The sequence below is a fragment of the Odontesthes bonariensis genome, chromosome 13 (assembly GCF_027942865.1).
Source record: "Odontesthes bonariensis isolate fOdoBon6 chromosome 13, fOdoBon6.hap1, whole genome shotgun sequence".
Taxonomy (NCBI): Eukaryota; Metazoa; Chordata; class Actinopteri; order Atheriniformes; family Atherinopsidae; genus Odontesthes; species Odontesthes bonariensis.
The window spans coordinates 22,839,043-22,858,694 of NC_134518.1; the positions used below are offsets into that span (position 1 = coordinate 22,839,043).

The 19,652-nt window shown below is 39.6% G+C and overlaps 2 protein-coding genes across 6 annotated transcripts in view; both read right to left on the bottom strand.

Moving 5' to 3' along the window:
* The window catches only part of mrpl11 (mitochondrial ribosomal protein L11), a 47,539-nt gene extending 45,591 nt beyond the window's left edge, over nt 1-1,948 (bottom strand). For both annotated transcript variants that reach the window (XM_075481621.1, XM_075481620.1), the window contains exon 1: nt 1,871-1,948. The gene's annotated coding sequence lies outside the window, so the exon portion shown is untranslated. The remainder of the gene's footprint in view (nt 1-1,870) is intronic.
* Nucleotides 1,949-4,893: 2,945 nt separating this feature from the next.
* Nucleotides 4,894-18,768, bottom strand: LOC142397870 (uncharacterized). 4 transcript variants are annotated; one of them, XM_075481625.1, is made up of 16 exons: nt 18,403-18,768; nt 17,679-17,784; nt 14,704-14,917; nt 14,287-14,429; nt 11,707-11,875; nt 11,523-11,578; nt 10,644-10,834; nt 10,437-10,547; nt 10,172-10,297; nt 8,439-8,537; nt 8,194-8,352; nt 7,287-7,896; nt 6,131-6,194; nt 5,858-6,039; nt 5,681-5,769; nt 4,894-5,569 (listed from the first exon to the last, which is right to left on the bottom strand). In XM_075481625.1, exons 1-16 carry the CDS (start codon nt 18,589-18,591, stop codon nt 5,456-5,458), a joined length of 2,622 nt encoding a protein of 873 aa, XP_075337740.1. In that variant the 5' UTR covers nt 18,592-18,768; the 3' UTR covers nt 4,894-5,455. The 4 variants fall into 4 exon arrangements, with proteins under 4 accessions (XP_075337740.1, XP_075337739.1, XP_075337742.1 ...); XM_075481624.1 differs by having other exon boundaries at nt 10,172-10,315; XM_075481626.1 differs by having other exon boundaries at nt 5,479-5,569; nt 5,902-6,039; nt 10,172-10,315.
* Nucleotides 18,769-19,652: the final 884 nt, after the last annotated feature.

Below are 19,652 nucleotides of genomic sequence, written 5' to 3' on the forward strand. Positions count from 1 at the left end.
AAACAGCGCCAGGCAGGCAGGCGGATGCCTACTGAACTCAGAAATGGATGCCAGAAGTAACAGGGGGTGGATGTGAATCAGATGTCCTCATCTAAAATGACTCAGCTGTTTATAGTGTCACTCGTCCTTTCTAAAAATGATAACGAGCCAGGTGTGGAGGCACTGAGCTGATCTACTGTGCTGCTCTGAGAGGTGACATTGACCAGCCACTAACCACACAAGAAATAAGGCGAGATACCGAAACCTGAGTGCTAACCCAGCCATGTAAAGAGAAGAAAAACTGTTTATCTTTATACCCATTTCCCATTGTTACTTTTACCCCCCCCCCCCCCCCATGAAACACTTTTAACATACTGTTAAACTAAAACAGCAATTGATGGGAAACAAGATCCCCCGCCCCCCATGAAATGCTGAAATAAGTGCCCCCTGATATTCTAAACTTATTGTTGACCAATGGGCATCTTCTTGTCAACCACTTGTGTCATAAATAATGCCAGTCACTGCAGCCCTGTAATTCAATTACAGATGGAAGAAAGCCAGAGTTGATGTTAATAGCTCTGTGTGTGCTTTTACTGCAGTGCCAAGTAAACAATTAGCAGAAAAAAGAAGTTTGTCAATCATGGACTCCTTTGGGGATGATCAAGAAACAAGAGGACTTCGACAGCAGTTATTCAAATGAGACTTTTGACAGATGATTAAAATCCCAAATGTTAACTGGACTGCATTTATATGGCACATTTGTAGTGTCATCAACCACTTAAAGCATTACACAATAAGCCACATTCTTTTTTAAAAATCACACAAGCTAATGAGAGCATCTGTAACAAGGACGCTCGTCTCCATCTCCAGAGCCGCAGCAACTCAATGAAATTTAGAGAAACCAAACTTTCTTCAGACGGTCAATAACAGCCACCGTTTGGTCCTCACAAGGGGGGACATTTGATACATGCATCACGTCTGTCTCTATCTGCCGTCTCTCTACACTTAAAACTATCAAATACATTTCTAAAAAGCCTGGGAAGAAACATCAGAAAGGCCACAATGTTGTGGTTTGATTATATGTGACAGAAGAAGACAACTATACAGCTGACATCACAGATTTCACAGATCAGCAACTGTTGCATGTGCCATCCTGAACTGGCTCTCAGTAATCTCACACACATTTATGCAAAAATACTACAAATAAAGTAATTATATCTCACACATTAATGAGAGTTAATGTTTTTGTAAATTTCCTGCATTGAAATCATCCTCTTTGGAGAGCTTCAAGTGTTTTCTACTGTGTTTTTAATTTCATCTTTAAAACGTGGAAGCGTTTGTGTTGCAGAAATGACACAACATTGTGTACATACAATGACATTAAAGTGACCTTACTGTCTTTAACTGGCGTTTGCATTTGCAATAAACTGGACATTTCAAGTGCTTTAATTAGCAATTTTGCGTCCCCTTTCGGATACTAATTTACCAATTAGGAAATACTCATATGGTACAAGTCATTTACAGAATTCAGTCACATTATCAAAACCAAAACGACGGATATTTCAGCCTCAGCTTTGACTTTGTGCCCGTTTGGGTCGATAAAAATAATAAAAACAACAAACACATAAATATTAAGGTTTGTCTTAGATTTATTTCATCAAACTACGGGAAACATAACACTAAATCCGCTTAGACTAATAAGACGCGTCTGTAGCATTGTAAGTGACACACAACAGCTCCTCTTTGTGTCCACTATCATGTTGCACAACAACGAGCTACATGCCTCTTACTTAACACTAACCCTGCCTGTCAAACAGCTCGAAACCTCACTGCCAGGTCCATCAGGGCCGCGGTAAACTCTGCCGGACCGACAGGAACCTTGTTATCGTACCTGTTACTTGTCCTGTACCTTCACGCCGTCAGCAGCATCCTTCAGGGCGCAGACATCTTGAATCTCAGTGAGCTGTTTGCTGCTGCGGTTCACAGCACCGCCACCTGCTGGCCCGGAGGAACATGAACCGAGGATTTACCCCACTTTAAATGGTTGTTACCATCTATTTGGTCTTTGATGTAAAAACTTTACTTTCACATGTTTGTCGGTTTTTTCATTAATTCCCATTTTTGTGACAAAAGCCTCTGCCAGGATCCGTTGATGGAGAACAACTACAGTCAAAGGTTTTGTGGCACCTAGAAAAAAACAAGTAGGTGCGCCCAAACTTTTGACTGGCAATGTAGTACATTCCTAATCCTTTTTTTTTTTTAAATCAAACCTGCCTGAACCATCTCTACCACTCTGTTTAGGTATGTAATCCCAAAAGTGAGTATATGTATATTCCATTACCTTTTCAAATTTAGATACTTTTACCATGAAGTGATATCTTATCTTCTTTCTGTTAGTTAATTACTCCTATTATTAATTATTCTTTAAGTGACGACATGGAAGGGTTAAAGAATCCTTCTTGTTTGTTTGTTTGTTTTTTTTCTTTTATAGATCTTAGCTCTTTATAGATCAAATGATACTGCTATCATGACTGCATGAGGTAATGATAATTGTGTAGAGAAAATGTGTTTTAGTTCATATGACATTTTGGATAATGCTCCTTTGAGCCTTGTGAAAGTTTCTGTACCCTTCATTGAAGCTTTGTAAAATGTTTATATCCTTACATAAAATGCAATAGTTTGCTTGGCTGCTTACTGCCAGTACATGTTTGCTGCACTTGAACTTTTCTTGGTTATCACTAAGATGATAATTTACACTACTTCTTGGCTCTCGACTCCCTCTAGTCCAGTCCACAGCTTTCTCTTTTACTACAAATTTGAAAAATTCTGACCATCTCTGTAGCCAAAAATTAAGTAACCACTGCACATGCTACATGTAGCAGAGGGTGATCATTTCCAGATGTCCCTCATGTCCTAAAAAAAAAATCCAACATGTCCCAATGTATTTTCACTTCCTGATTCTACTTTTTACTTAATTTACTTCACACAGTTCTGCATTGCATTTCAAAAGAATGACGGAATAATATAATCATCAAAGAACTATAATCAAATAAATTGTAATATGATTTTGTGTGGAAATTACCAAGCTAACATTTATCACATAAACAGGTAAGAATAGCCCTACTTTTAACATCTGCAGATTCCAAGTATGACCACAGTATGACCACAGATCAATCAAAGTCCAATATTTTAGCATTATTCTTTATCATTCTGCATTAGTGCCTTTACTTGAACACAGATGTTTTGGTTCTTTTCTGGAAGTAAAACCTTTCAAGCAGAACTTTAAAATGCAAATTATGGAGACCCGTTTCTGCTAATGTGTAAAAAAAAAAAAAAAAAAAAAAAAGAAGTAAAGAAAAGAAAAAGTCCTTGTTTCATCATTTTTTGAACAATTGTTCCAACCCAGGACTTCAAAGGGAAATATTCTTTATCTGGTACATATTGGTGTACACATTTTTACAGATGGCATTTTTGAACCCCTCCCACTTAAGTGGGTTACACTGACTCAAAAGGGATGACTGTGAACATTCAGTTGCCAGGAGCAACCGCAGACACCTTTCCATTTGGTTTCAGTTGAACATTCTGTTGCTAGGAGCAACCACCGTGTCAAGTCACTGAGCGTCCCCACACATCTTTTATCTGCTACCAAATGTGTCGGTCAGATGGTTTTCTCTTTCAACACTGTTATTCTGCAACTTTTTCTGTCCGTTGAACTACTGTGACACTCAATGCTGTTAGCTGGTTAACTGTTTGACTAATTTATCTTTATTTTCTCTTGGAAGTGTGAAACCTGACAGCTAAAGGTAGATCACCATCTTTGTCAATTACCTTTTCATGTAACTGTCTTACTTTATTTTACAACTCTAGTCAATTGTTAACGTGATTTTTGACTTTGTATATTTTGATTTGTTGCAACATTCGTTCAGTTGTTGCCTTGTTTAACGTTGGACTTCATTATCCATTGTGACTGCTTGGGGGCCCAATTGGCAGAATAACATGATCACCTAATGAAACTTGGCCTCTGCAATTCTTTTAACAGCTGGAAAGTCATTATACCGATGACACTCATGTGATTTGTGTGAGATTGCTTCCTTACCCGTTTACGAGGTTAAATATGAACTTTGATCAGCAACCACATTGAATGACTTGAGGCTTAGCCAGGAGCAGCTCCAGAGGAGGATTTATAAGCTCAGACTAATACTTTATCTGAATTTCATCATAACATTCAGGTTGATTGGATCATATGTGATCTATGGATCAAACAGAAAAAGGAGTGACCAGTTTCATTCAGGAAACATTGCGCTCCTGGCTGAGGGAACTTTAGTGAATAAAAAGAATGATTTTATGCCGTTAAACTGCCAGACGATTTCTCAACTGTGACCTGGAGGAGAAAAATCCTGTAATGAATTCTGTTACACTTTCATAATGAAACAGCATGAATATTACAGGCTGCTTTTTCACCGAAGGGTAACAGAGCCACTGCAGAGTTGTTGGACTTTTCCCTCCAGCTAAATAACAAAGAAAATTTAAGTTATTAATGCAAATCAGCAAAATTTCATTGACTGAAGATTTATTTTTTGTCTAATCCAAATATGTGGTTCATTTCTGGAAAATGCTCATATTCTTTGGCAAATGTATGCAATTACAGCCAAGTGAAATTACAGTGACTGTGTTATATAATTTTAAATCCATTTAAATTGCTTTCATAAATCTCACAGTCCAATAACAGGATTTCTTTTTGGAGAACTGATTAGTTTAACCTGTTAAAATTAATCTTTTGCATAGATTCAAACCAAATATGCCGTTGCCACCTATTTTTAATTTGCATCAGTTACTGCAAACAACTTTTCAAACATATATTTCAGTGTATATCAAACTTTATTACATGGAAAGAGAAATATAACCGAAACAATCCTTTATCAAAATATTTTATTTGGAATACATTCAAGTTTTTGTTCATTACTTCAAGTTCTCTTAGAGAGTGGCACTCATGATTTGACAAATATGGCTGCAAATTACAAGATATGTTTAAAACAAAAAGAACCCTTGAGTAAAGTCAATAAGTACCATCCACTTTCACATTACAAAAGTGCTCAAAGTGACCGAAAATATTTTAGAAAAGCATTATATTTGTACACATAAACGTGAGAGGTGATATTCAAACTTTAAGTATAAAACAAAGATGACTTTCTCTTCCTGAGATTACCAATAAGAGCGGAATATTCCAAGCTTGTTCCCACAGATAATGTTTCAGATTTCACTGATAAGTCACAGTTCACCACACTGACGGATGAACACGTGCAAAAGCAGTCAGACGATTAAAGATAAAAAGGAAATATTCACATTGAGTTTGAGGTAAAAATGACACAGAGGGGTGTTGAACATTGACACATAAGTGGTCCCAACCATTTTAAGGCATCTAAAGATGGTTAATAAATAACTGGATATTCTAAAAACAGTCGCGTTAAAATCCCAATCAGGGTTTCGCAGATAGGTTCGTGGAGGTGGAGAGCTTCTGTAGAGCAGCAGTGCTGACACTTAATGAATGCTCACTGGGCAAAAATTCTCTTAATAGAAATGAGAGGAGCATCTGTAATGAAAGACGGGAAGACACAAACAGATAAATACACCCATATTTGTGAAACATGAAAGTTAGATTCGGCACAGGGAGTATGACGACGGGAAGTGATGCAACACTTACATAAACCAAGGTTTTGTTTTCTTCACTGTCCTGGAAAAGATTAAAAACCGAATCCATGTCTCCCTTCTTCAGGACGAGAGAATTTGAATCTGCACGGAGCACACGAGCGTTAGACGGGTTATTAACTGATGAATTACCTGGATATGTCTGACTTAAGAGCAATAAAATGGCAACTACATCGGGCGGTGATGAGGTTATGAGCTCGCCCTCTGGTCTCGTACTTCTCGTCATCGGTGCGAGGAGGAGCAGGAGGTGCTGCTGGCTGAACCTGTGCCCACAGTTTGTTACGCAGGGTGTCGATGTACGCAGCCATCTGCTCCTCCGTTGGGTTCATCTTGTTTAGGAATGAGTTCACTTTCCTGGAGAGGAACATCATCATAAGTCACTCGTAGATTAGAATACATACAACAATTTTATTTTTCAAATCTGGAAGAGTGTTGATAAACTTACTTTTTTAAGATAGGCATCACAGGTTTCAAAATGGCATCAAAAATATTAATGAGGATGGAGTTTCCTGCAAAGAACAGAGGAGTACTGAACACACCAGAGTTCTGAATGCCTCTCGCAGAATGAAAAAAAAAAAAAAAACCTCCTCGAGCAATATCATTTAATTTTTGCCACTTGAGGACAGAAAACCTTCCAAACAATCTCGACACTGTAACACGATCTGTTAAATAAGTAACAGCAGCAACCAGCCTTTTATTAAGATAAAGTGGATTCTCCATTTAGCTAACTAACAAGAATCAAATCTGTCAGCTCATCATCTGCTGCGGCTTATAGAGGTAAATGAAAGTTGCTGAGATTCACAACTAAAGCAGAGAGAAGCTACAGCACTGAAGCTGTAGAGATGGGTGTTTTTCCTTATTCATATTAAGGGTCTTTTATGCTGTGGTGCACACACTGTAAAGCGCTCAGAGGGGAATTGGTTATTTCTACATTTTAGGAACAGAATTTGTATGGCACTTTCATGACACTCGCTCTGAAAAGATAAAGTCTTTTGATGTGATGTCATATGTATTGATAAACTCCAGCTCAAGAGTTCCACAAAGTTTTATGGTACAGCATACCACAGCAAGTCATTTACACTTTAGTTAATTTCAGTTTACTTTAAAAATTAATCTACATGGGCCTGAGGTTGGTCATTTATCACAGTGATCTTATTTTTTTTCTTTGTCAAGGCTGCCTTATTAAAATATGCGACTGCAGTAAAAAGATTATTTGATGAATGCTTCAGAGCTTGCTCACATTTCCTGAAAGGTTTTCTATCTACATTAAGGAACCTGTAAATGTATGACAGCACCATCGTCAATGTAATGTCGTTTGGCTGCAAGCCGTCAGTCCTTTTATCGTCTCAACCCAGGGCTTATAAAAACAAGCAATGCTTTCACCTCTAAGAACCACGTGCTGCTTAATGATGAGTAAATCACCACTGCAAGATTAGCTTCCTCAGGCAAGTTTCAAGTCTCTGCAGGCAGATTTTTTTTACTGGCACTAAAACAATAGGCTGTCAAAACTCCAGGGAAAATCAATAGCAAAAGCTGCAGTATGGTTTGGAAAAGGTTAAGTTCACATGACAATGGCGTCTTCCTCGAAAGACTGAACAAACCTGATATTTCTTTCAGAAGATCAAATACGACTTTGGTTGCCTCCAGCTGCTCCCAGCTGACTTGGCCTTTCTGACACTGGGAGTCCTCTCCTCTCTGCAAGGTGCCCTGTGTCTCCTTTCCTTTAGCCTTGTTTAAGCCACCGGACATCTTGAAACATATCTTCTCCTTTTTAATTGACTTTGCACTGAAACTCCTCCATGACACTCCTTCTGTGCCCTCCTGCTGCGGGCTTGAATCAGAGGGATCCTCTTCACTGGTCTTCGTAGAGGACAAAGATTCTTGTGATCTGGATCTGCCCAGTCCTTTGATGATCATTTTAAAGTGAGAAGTTAACGGATTCTCCGAGTCCTCCGATTTGTCTTGGGAACAGTTTTCATGTGAGGAGACAAAGTTAACATCAGGCTGTGGATCCGGGTACACTTCTGCCTCCTCGGGCATTTGTGGAGGAGAATCAAACTGGGTAATGACAATAGTTGGGAGGGGAGAAGCAGGACTGTCGATGCCATTCTCAGCACAATTATAGTGGTGCTCTACAGGCAAAGCTGTCAATTCTGGATGTGGAGATGGTATTGTGTTTTCTTTAGGGACTTCTGTCTGTAGGTTAGAGCTCTGCAAAGAAAATAATACAATTGTGCTGTGACAGTTGACCCTAAGGCAACAGCTTTCATAATGCAAAACAGCCACTAACCCATATAACCGCTTACAATGACACTTTTAAAAAGGAGCAGAACACCAATTCCAGATAGGTTCAATTTACTTGGAATGCTGTTCTGCTTGTATAAATATCTGTCGTGATGTCAGAATTTCCCAATTTTTATTTTTCAATTATATAATTATATGTTTTTTAACATATCAGAATCTTTTATCACATTGTTCTCCTGACGAAAAGCAGCAGTGAAACATTACCTCTTCCTCCTCTTGGCCAGGAGTGAGGAAGTAAGCCAGGCCACTGAGAAGGCCCCATACGCCTCCATAATGAACCTCTTCATTCAGCAGTTTGTCAAGTGGGCACAGGAACTGAAAAACCGGTTGAGTGTGGCCGATCAGATTATCAGAAACCAACTCCTGGAAGAGAAAATGCCAAAGTGTTGAGTCATCAAGTTTTTCACGTGTTTAACTACAAACACATCTCAACTTTCGGAGTCAGTCACCTGCAGGAAGTGTTCAGCTGAAGCTCTGGCTTCTTCTTTGACCTCATCGTTGACCTCCGAGTCCACCAGGACAGGGATTGTGGGAAGGTTGATGGAGTCCTGGGAGGGGAAAAAAAAAGCAAAGAAAAAAACAACAACATTTATTTATAGAAAATTAACGATTCAACAGCATCCCAAAAATATTAATTAATTAATATTTTTTAAACTGGCTTGGCTGTGAGAGTGTTCCGTGGTTAGTTATCCCTTTAGGCAATGGTGAAGGGAATTAGCACAACTCTTCTCTATATTCAAATGAAAAATTATAGCTACATTTTAATCCACTGCTGTGAGGATTATCAAATACCTGAAGCTCATTAAGTAACAGTCTGCCTCGTAAGTCTTTTTTTTTTTTTTTAACACAAAAGGGCTCCGATACACTAAATAGACATGAAGAATCTACGTTGTCATGAGGCTCCGTGGTGGGTCTCCTCATGTGGCCAACAAACAAACACACAAACAAACAAACCAAACAGCACATGAACCCACTGCAAAGACTACTTCTGACTGCCGGCCAGGACGTACAATCTACGCCGATGCAGGGAACCATAACCCGCCAGCGTAGAAGGGGTCGGTAGTACAAATGTTATACAATAAAGGAAAACCGGTTTCTTGAGTCATGATTATCAGTCGATCATGACAGTTTGTTTTGAGACTGTTTGACATGTTAAGTTAGCTTTCTGTTGTCACTGCCTTCTCCCTTCTTGGGCGCTCATTTGCTATGCTGAACAGCCACTCAGAGCGAATCGTGGATAGTGTTGTGGTAAGATTGCTGCCTTTGAAATGGGTGACTGGAGTTGGAATCCTGACCTCCACTCCTTCATGAATAACCCCCTTATGCTACCTGCCTACCTGGGATATGAGTGTAAGTCATAAGCTTTGAATAAAAGCATCTGCCATATGCATAAACATTAAAGCTAAAGAAGAAAAACTCAAATCAATGACGTCCAACAATGGCGTTGGGGTAAATAAACCAAAAATGCAGATGTTCAGATTGTTGGCTTGGTGATTGAGAGCCCAAAGGCCCTCAACTTCCTTGTTAAAACGTTGTTTTTTTTTGTTGTCGTTTTAAATCATGGTCTAATGAACTTAAAGTGCAATCATTTTTGTTGGGTTTCTTTAGTTTCCAATTACTGTTCATGACATTTTATACCATGTAATGAAAAAAAAACATCACTAGAGCCCTTTTCTTTTCTTTTTTTATACTTGAAGGCAGGACTGTAGCACCTTCGCTGCACAGCTGTTCTATTTCTAAAGTGCAGAGGCAGAAAGGAGAAGGTAGCAGTGAGAAAGCCGTTTGAAACTATAATAAACACGCAACAGACCACGGCTCACAGCTGACACGGTTAGCTGCCAGGCATTTTCGAGCCCAGATGCTTCAGAGTGAAACAAAAATTCACGGCAGAGAAGTTTCCCTCCTGCTGATTCAATCTAACACACACCTTAGTACCTTATATAATGATGATGTTCCCCGTCTGTGCATCAAGCTCACACTGTTATGAAGGAGACGCCAGTGTTTTTAAAACAGTATCCAGGTACTTAAACATACCAGGTTTGTTAACCTACCCCCAGTGAGAAAAATGAAAAACAAAAGACACCAATAACACCCGCCAGCATCACATTTTTATGAAAGTGGAGTAATGGAGGAGGGAAAAAAAAACACACAACACAACAGTGTTTAGCATACAGTCCTTTACCTGCCATCTGTTCCGGAAATAAATAACATCCATGTAAGTCTTCTTGATGTCCCACTGTAAGTTCTCAGGGCTGTCTTTTTCCTCCAGGTGAACAGTGAAGATAAAATTCTCATCCTCCCAGTCGGCCTGCAACACAGTTGACCCCTGTTCAGAAATCCAGTTCAAACATTAACAGAGCAGCCAAGGACAAGCTTTTACAGTGCCTCGGCCAAGAGATAACAAGCCTCCAGGACACTCCTCGCTGTCACTGATATTTCCTACTCACATGAGGGATGCTGACAGCCCAGCAGCCAACGCACCACATCTCATAAGACAACTTGAATTCCATCATGTCCTCTTGGACACTTGCCAGATAGTCGTCCAGGTCGCTGTCTTCCTGATGGTGTTTGGCAAAACAGCAGCTATGAATGTGTCAGGTTTAACAAACGGTTATTTTCCTTTTAATGTACTGCTTTCTCTTAAGCAGCCTCACCCTCTCGGAGTCATTCTGGCTGAGGACGGAGCCTTCCCTGCTGCTGCCATCGTCCTCGTTGGACGCGTCCCCCTGGATGGCCATTATCCTCATCATCAGCTCCTGCTCCATCCTTTTCATCTTTTTCTTCTTGGCTTTTTTGGACTTCATCTTGTCCACAAATTTAGACCACCCTTCCTTTAACTTGTTGCCTGACGTTTAGGATACACCACATAGATGCAAGGTCATTTCTAGGCTTGTTTTGTTAGCGTTGGTGTAAAAGGGAACATGATTCCTTTCTTCTATATGCATATGAAGTGAATGAGCCTTGTGATTTGTGAACCAAGAATCAGATCAGATGGTGGAGGAGACATCTGAGAAAAGCCATTCCCACAGTACAATGCACTCTTGATAAGGACTGTAAGCATGATTAGTATTCAGACTGTCACTGTTCTCTCAATGACAGCCAAACAATTTGTGAATAATTATGACAAACTGGGGTGATTTTCAAAGTTTGCGACGCATCGCATCACAAAAATGTGGAGATACCGTATCAAAGGGTTCATCACCAACCTGACATAATTTATTCTTATTCAGTCATCATTACTGTTGGATTGTTTTTAACACAAAGAGATAAGGGCTGCTTAAAGACAGCACAGGAATTATTTAGCATTCAGCGTGCAGTTTGTGTAATTAGCTGTCTGAACGAGCAAACAAAAGAAACAGGGAGCCATTTGTGCATTGAAAGGCAGACTGGTTTGGGAAATTGTAATGTCACATATCTGACAACACATTAATCATTTAACTGTCGTACAAAAGGAAATGCAGACAGTCATGTTTTCTCTAAACAGCTCCTTTTTCCTTTTTCTTGAGTTGCAACAACTCAATTATTAAACACACCTTTCCTTTTGCCCTTGATCCCTTTGCAGGTTGAAATCCCTGCTCCCGCCAAGCCCCTAGAGGGAAAAAAAAAAAAAATTCAAATATCCAATTTCAAACACAGATGGTGGCTGGTACTGTCATTTCTTTGAGGCTCACTAGCACTTGCTCGGGCCAGCAGGATGCAAAGATGACAGGCACTCACACTTCGCTGATTTCGCCCTCGCCCTCCTGTGAAGCCACAGAGGCCTGATCTGGGTCAGACACACGCAGCTCCTCCACGGAGCTTTTAGGCGTAACGCTGTCCAGCTGGTTCACCACCAGCTGGTTCAGGTTGTCGGGGTCGGAGAGCCAATTCACCAGCAGCCCCAACCCTGGAAAGACAACCACCACAGTGAACTTTTTCAAAATAAATAAATACATGTCAAAATATTCTCACTTGAGGGTTTCTGTAGACCGTTACAGTTCAGCTCTGAATCACTGATAATGTTGAAGAATCAGTATTTTGCAGCCGAAACACTTTTAAAACTTTACAAGGATAATTCAGTGTTTTTTGTTATGTGGAACGTTTGTCGTATCTGCACAGAAAACAGAAATTTACAGCCAGCAGGAAAAAGCCTGTAGCCAAATAACCATCTTCACATTTAGGGAATGCGACATTTCTTAACTTCACTTTTGTTTTATACAAAACAAAAATGAATTCTTAGCTAATTAAAAACCGCAGCAAAACTATTTCATAACGCAGTTATTTTTCAGACATCATGCCAAGTGTATACAGAGCATAAAACCCCCCCTTCATAAAACCACACATTGTTCTTTGAACCGCAGTTGTTCTGATTAATGATACAAGACACAACATGCCAATAATTAGAGCTCTTTGGATAAGCTAGTGGGTGGATTATTGCATGTAAACAATAAAGGGGAACTTTACATGCATGACACGTTTCTGTCTCACGACTAATTCAAAGACAAAAACAATAAGACAGCTAAATGGAAAAAACAGTACATGAGAAATCATCTTAAGAGTTTCTCTTCAGATTTGTACAGTAGGTAATAAGAAATACACTTTGAGCCCTAAAAAACTTTTTTTTAAATCATAATAAATATTATATTTCTGTCAAGTCCGTCATTGAGCTCTCACTTGTCTTTAAATATTCTGTTGTTTTTTTTGTTGGGTTTTTTTTAAGCTAAAAGACGATATAAAACGTATGCTTTTACCCCAAAAGTAGTGCCAGTGCAGGTTAGGTGGTAACAACTAACTTAGAAACCAGTTTTTTTCCCGTTTGAAACAACAAAACTCTGCCTCCAGCCTACAGCAGCAACAATTCTTCTCTGGTCCAGAATGAAGAGCCGCCCACGGCTGTGGTGGAGTTATGGAGACCAACCAGATTAACTAAAACTCTGCAATCAGCATGGTTAGACATTCGTCGTTGTCTCTAATGTGTTTAATGCAAGAGAAAACGTAAAAAAACTGATTCAACATGGACCTGAAGGTGAAGTGGAGGAACGCAAAAAATGGTGTTCCTCATTTTTCTGACGTCAAATGTTTTGGTGTCATCCTCAATGTTTGTGGATATGTTCGATGTACCACAGTGAGCTGCGTTCACAACTCCTTTCAACTGAACGTTAGCAGCTATGTTTTAAAAATAAATAAATAAATAAAAAAAAAAATAATAAAAAATTGCTGCATGTTTTAATGGCCATTTATAGATCCCTCTTGAAACAGCACATATAAACTCAGTTTACGGTGCCATTCATAAATATGATTCCCTGTTGGAAAACGCAGGACAATGCAAGAACTTCCACAAAACACCAACTGTTGTTTAAAATGGCATTTATCAGCTACATGTTGATAATAAGACATTGGTTAACTTTGCTGTGATCAACACAAAACAAAACAAAACAAAACAAAAAATCGGAACACATCAGTGATGGGGGTTCAAACGTGTAGTGGAAGTTTGAAGTAATGTAATTATGTGGCTTTCTCCACTTCTTACAAAGATCTAAAGCTGAACCAGTTCTGAACTGACTAACACCAACAGCAGGTCAAAAGAGGGGCAAAGCAGTCTGGAGCCAGTCCCTGGTGGGTATTGATAATATTGCACTTTAAGGATTCAAATTCAATGTTCTGCTTATCCCTACGGTTTATATCCTGTCTACGGTTAGGAGTGAGATTATTAAGAATATCATTAAAGGTAAGGAGTTAGCAAATCTCTGGTCTTTATATTATGCAATGCCCTTGTTCCAGCCTCGGATTAATAGTCTCTCACACACACACACACACACACACACACACACACACACAGCATCAAAGAAAACAATTGCATTTCCTGCAATGTAAAAAGTTACAATATTAGAATAAACTAGTCAATTTAACTATAACCGAGAAGGCCTAAAAAGGCTCACAGGTCTAAAGATTTATGTTTGCATCTGGTTGCCAAAAATGAGTTCCCTCTAACCACCAAACTCCAGAGCAGTCAACATTCCTGGAAAGATAATTTAATGTAGCTGAGCACCATGCGTAAATGTCAAAATCCTCTCCCCAGCGAGATGAGCTATAACATTTTATTCTTTGCTTTAGAGAAAAGCGACAAAACTCTGAAGAGAACTGGAGGATTTCTGCAGTATCCATTCTTTTATATAACCTAAAACTCATCTCTAAGCTCTACAATGCCACTGACAATAAGGGATTACACAGAATTCACATTCTTAAAAGAAGTCAAGAGAGGCTTAGTCCTTATGTAACACAGCATTACTGTAGAGAGCTGATTTAGTGCTTCCTTACCCTTTAAGGCAATGATCTCATTTAAGGCACAGCGGTTGACTTCTAGCCCCCAGAGAGACTGGGGGAAAAGGTTGCGTAGCAGGGCGTCAGAAAACTCTCTAAGAACTGCGATCTCCTCTGCTCTGGAGCTGAACAAGAGCGGTCTGAAACAGACATCAAAAACCACAGGGAAGTCCAGCCGTTAATGAGCTCCAGATATTTTGTTCCCCACATCTACCAAGCATCTCTTTCACAACAGATGTAATCACCATGTGAAGGTGTGAACCAAAATATGGTTAATTATTCATAGATGATAAAAAAAAAGTGATGAGGCATTTATAGAGTTCAGGCACATTACCAAGTGCAAAGAGAAATTGAAACAGCACCAGCATCAGCATAAAATTCGACTTGCGTTAAAAGGGAGGGAAAAAAACTCACCTGTCAGGCTGCTTCGCATTATGCAAGTGCTGGGTCAAAATACGAATGGAGCCCACCACCGCTTGGCAGACATCAAAGTCTCTGGCCCTCTCAACGATGCGGTCTATTATGAAGTCAAATTCCCTGCTGAGCACCTTATGCAGAGGCTGCTGCTCACATGGCTCTGGGACGCTGTACCAAGGCACGACCAGCTGAGCGTAGGCGCGCTCGAACACTGAGGAGAGCCGTCACAAAGTCAGTGAGTCACAATAGAGAAAAAGTAAAAGAAATTCACACTGAGCACCCACGCTCACCTCCTGAAGATCAAAAACTAACAGTCTGCAGAGGAGCTCATTTAAAATTCAAGCCCTTTCTCTGGCCTCCTCTTAAAATTCCTGCATAACTTCAGAGGTCGGAAACAATTCATTTCAAAACTCAGCACAAACATCCAAGACAGGATTCTCCGCTGAACATGAGGCGATGATGAGATGAAGATTAAATTCATCTGTGAATACACTGAGCATGTTTTATTAACATCTACATAACTTTTAAACATCACTGACAGACTAAATGAGAACGTGGGGCTTGGGTGGCGTCTCATTAATGACTTTGGGAGACGGATACTTATGAAACTGTTAACTCTTAATATTCAAAGTTAAAAGCAAGCGTGCCTACACCAGTCAGCTACAACATCTAAACCACTTACAGGTGACTAATACTGACCATCTTGTTAGAATACAGCTATCTGTTGGTTACAATTAAACCTTGGGTCCTGGCATTCATACTTTGACACATACAACCACATAGCTGCACACCAAGCACACATCCCCATGGCAACCACATTCCCTGACAACAGTAGTCTCCCAGAGCAACAACAGCACCCTGCCACATCACAAAGATCTGATTATTTCTGATGGCTTTCTTATTCATCGCATATGATAAGTATACTTAACCAATTTCTTTTAATACTGCTTCAAGTGCGTTTGGTGCGTATTGTTGCAACTATTGCTGTTTTTCAGCCGCTGCTCGTCTTTTATATGAATCTCAAGAGTCTCATCTCTTAGTTAAATGAAGATTTACAAAAAAAAAAAAAGAAAAAGATGCACAGGAACAGCTCATGAAACAGTTGTTCACCATCCTCCAAACTCCCCAGATCCCAATCTGACTGAGGATCCACAAGCTGTAGCAGAACAACCCTTATCCACAGATGTCCCACAGGACTTTCTACCAGACAGTGCAGACCATCTCCAGAGGCCTGCATTTATGCCCCCAGCGGGCCAGAGCTGCGTTAGTGGCACGGAGGAGGACAAATGTAGATAAAAATTTGTGGTTTTAAAGGAGACATATTACCACTTCTTCACAAACTGACACAATTTCCTGAGGTCCAAATTAAATGAGACATTAAATGTCTGTGAAATGCTCTGGTTAAATAACACAGAGACACCACAGCAGCCCTTCCTCTTCTGTAAATTTAAGCCTCTATTCAAGTAGATCATTTTAGGGCGTGGAGTGACACTCCACCATCCCTTCTTCAGGGTCTGTCATTTTTTTTAGATCTGCAGTACTTCATAACACTTGGAGCATATAGTAAACAGAATGAGAGCTCAGACCACACACCAAACTTTAGAAAAATACTTCACTTGTACTTTTCTTCTCAAATACTTAGATTTCCCTCATCTTCAGTTGGACCGTGGTTAGCTGGTCAGCTACTGAACTCTCTTTTAGGCACAATCTTATCGTGACTCGTGTTGAACTGACCCAAATTATTAAAACAGCACCACGGAACGTCAACACTGCAGACCGATCAATAAGAAGGATTCACATTTCGGTTCCTCTGCCACAAATCTGCTGCAGAAACTCTGGATTTCACCGTCACTCCATTCCTCTTTGTTCAAGTTTTTAGCAGCAAACATTAGAAATGTGGCTTAGAAGTTCAATATTTCCCTGATGGTTGTTTTTCTAATGGCTGCTATTACAAATGGATGACTTCTGAGATTAAAAACATTCAACAAAGTACCGGTAGAGCATTATTAAAAAAAAAAATTCAAGCTAAGTGAAGACATGGAAGTACTGCAAATCTGAAGGTTCACTGAATGACACATTTCTAGATTTATGGGCCATGAAACAAAATGCAACGGTCAACTTTTTCCAAGTTGATAGTAACTTCAGACATGCAATTATTTGCTGTCGAGTCATTTTACAAGAATATGTCCCTTTTCATTTTTGGACTGAAACAGAAGAACTTTGCAATGAATAAATATTCATCACATTTTTTCTAAATGATGCGTTTTAATGGCAGAAATAAACTTCAGTTGCATTATTTTCAATAACATTTTCAGGGACTAAAACAACAAAATGTATTTTGGGTTCCTGAAAATGAAAATATAACATAAACCATAAAGCTCACGCAAGTTGAAGGAAGTTTAAAAAGTGCTAAACTTTGAATTCTGAAAGGTTTGCCGCTCATGCGTGTCTAAAACTGAGCCATATTTGTAAATGAATTTACAACCCAATCATTACTGGAAAAGCATATAATACCCTTGGTTTAATAGGTCAGGCTGTCAAGAGACTGCATGAAATACAATTTTACTCACAAAGATACTGATCTCATTAAGAGCTCTGATCAGCGGAAGCCAATTACGTTATTGTTGCACAAAATAGACACAAAGCAAACACAGCTGATAATGGTGTATGAAAACCTGCAGCTTATTTCCTGTGTGCTATATCACACGCATATACGGCTCATATATGGAGGGAGTGTTTTTCCTCCTTTTTTTTGCCTCATAGCCCCTCCTCGTTACTGTAACATGAGTAGGAACTGCAGCTGTGTCTGTGCAAAACTGTGCTTCAACCCTAAAGTCAAAACAGACCTGATGACAAAAAACTCCCTGAAATCAGGAGCAGAACCGTGACTTCTGACATCGACTTCAGTCGTCATGAGAAGCACCAATAATGTGACCCGAACGCTGCTCTGCTGTGTGACCAACGCGCCTCACCTTGCTGTAGAGACTTCTTTACGTGTGGATACTGAGACTCTGGAGGTTCAGACTGCCGCAGAGTTCCATCATCAATCAAATCAAACATCTCTTCCCGAACAGTTTCCTGGAACACAAAACAGCAGAGGCTGGGATCACAGTAAAGACAACACTGAAAAAAAAAATAACAACTTGCTGAATGAACATAAAATGAACAGATTATGTAGATCCAACCCAACCAGATGGGTCTGATAGAGCTTATTCGACTAGTTATCATTTAAAGTGCTTGATCTACACTGAACAAACAAGGATGGATCTCTTAACAAACCCAAACTCAAAGCATTTATGTTATGCAAGCATATTTCTATTAAATTATAAAACGTGACCCTTCATACACGTGAGTGTACAGCATCAATCAAAACGGACGGGCTGCAGATTACAATTTGCAAACCGGTTGTTCAGGCCTCAGTAGGGGGAAAAAATGTACCTCAGGCTACATTTGATACTTTAACAACTTTTGCTGCCTTACACCTCAGAAATATGCGCAAACACGTGAAGATAAAAACACTGCTTTGCACTTAAGAACATTGCAAGAGAAACTACACTCATCCCTGCAATTAACACAGGCTGAACGGGTGCTTAAAAAGCCATCATCTGATCCACAAATGCATGTGATCATTGACTGGTTAAAGCATGAGCATTTTAATCTGGTGAAGGCAAAGCAAAAGCAGAAAGCGGCGAATACCTGCAGTGGATGTTCCTCCGTCTCTTCATCAGTTTGGGTGCTGCTCTCTCGCCCATGGTTTCCAAACAGCAGCGGAGTCGAAACACAAAAGAGGAAACATAAGAAGTACTGTGTCAGAGAGCGACCGCAGTCTGAAAAATACCAAACCAGGCCGAGGGTTATGGCGATGGAGAAGCGCCACAGAGACATCTTCTTTTCATACAGCACGCTCTTTTTTTTTCCGCCCGCGTGTCTCACTCTGAGCCGACGTGAGTTGTGCAAGCTGGTTTGTTCGGCCACATCTTTGAGGCCGAGAGGTAGACGAAGAAAACAAGACTGTTTCCTCCAAACACGAACTCAAACCGGCGGAAATAAAAACACACAGCCAACTTTATGAAGCTGGTTAAAGTGGAGCTGTGATTGGCTGCAGGGACTCCCCGCGTGTCAGCTGTGGACCGTGACAAGACGCCCTCCACAGGTTACAGCGCTTATGTTTATGAAGCGCTATTTATTTATTTATTTGTTTATTTATTTGTTTGTTTGTTTGTGTGTTTGTTTGTGTGTTTGTTTGTTTATTTATTTATTCATTTATTTATTTTTTGCATTGTTAACCGGAGGAAAAATAAAATGCTTACAGCTGCAGAGACACCCATCTCCAAAATACAAAACAACAACAACAACAATAATCTATAAAATCAAAGATTTGTTCATGATGTTTCTCTATATTAACCCACCTCTCAAAAGTGACTAGCACCTTAAGTTTTAAAGTAAACAGTAAAAAAGTGGGGTCACCATTTACTGTCCCCTCTTAAATGCTGCATATGAAAAAGTAGAAGTGAGCAGAGACTTCAGACACGAAAATAAAGTACCTAAAGTGTCATTTAGGCTCAAATTAACAATGAAGGTAGCCTACTTTAGTATTCATACCCTGTGATACAATGAATGTTCAGCTGTGGGAATTCCAAATTAAAATGTCAGTCAGGCATTTGGAGTCCTATCAATTAAGTCTTAAAAACCAAAAAGAAAAAAGAAAAATTTAATTAATTATGTCAAATATAAAAGCAGCCTACTTGTACAACATGTTATGACTTTAATACCAGAGGTCTCATGCTATTGCATTGATGCAAGACGGATACTTTTCACTGGTTACGGTGAAAATACATACATACAATAACAACTTCTCTTCCCCTTGTGGGACGAATAAAGCTCCATCTTATGTTTGAGTTATTTAGTTTAGGGGTTCCCAGTGCTGGTGTCAGTGTCCTCCAGGG

Excerpts from the sequence above, each read along its gene's own strand:
- LOC142397870 (XM_075481624.1), bottom strand. The coding sequence starts at position 18,591 with ATGTCTCTGTGGCGCTTCTCCATCGCCATAACCCTCGGCCTGGTTTGG. Across the intron at positions 7,897-8,193 it reads CTGGCCAAGAGGAGGAAGAG|AGCTCTAACCTACAGACAGA; the intron begins GTAATGTTTCAC and ends TTTTCTTTGCAG. Across the intron at positions 5,570-5,680 it reads AAAACAAAACCTTGGTTTAT|ATGCTCCTCTCATTTCTATT; the intron begins GTAAGTGTTGCA and ends CTTTCATTACAG.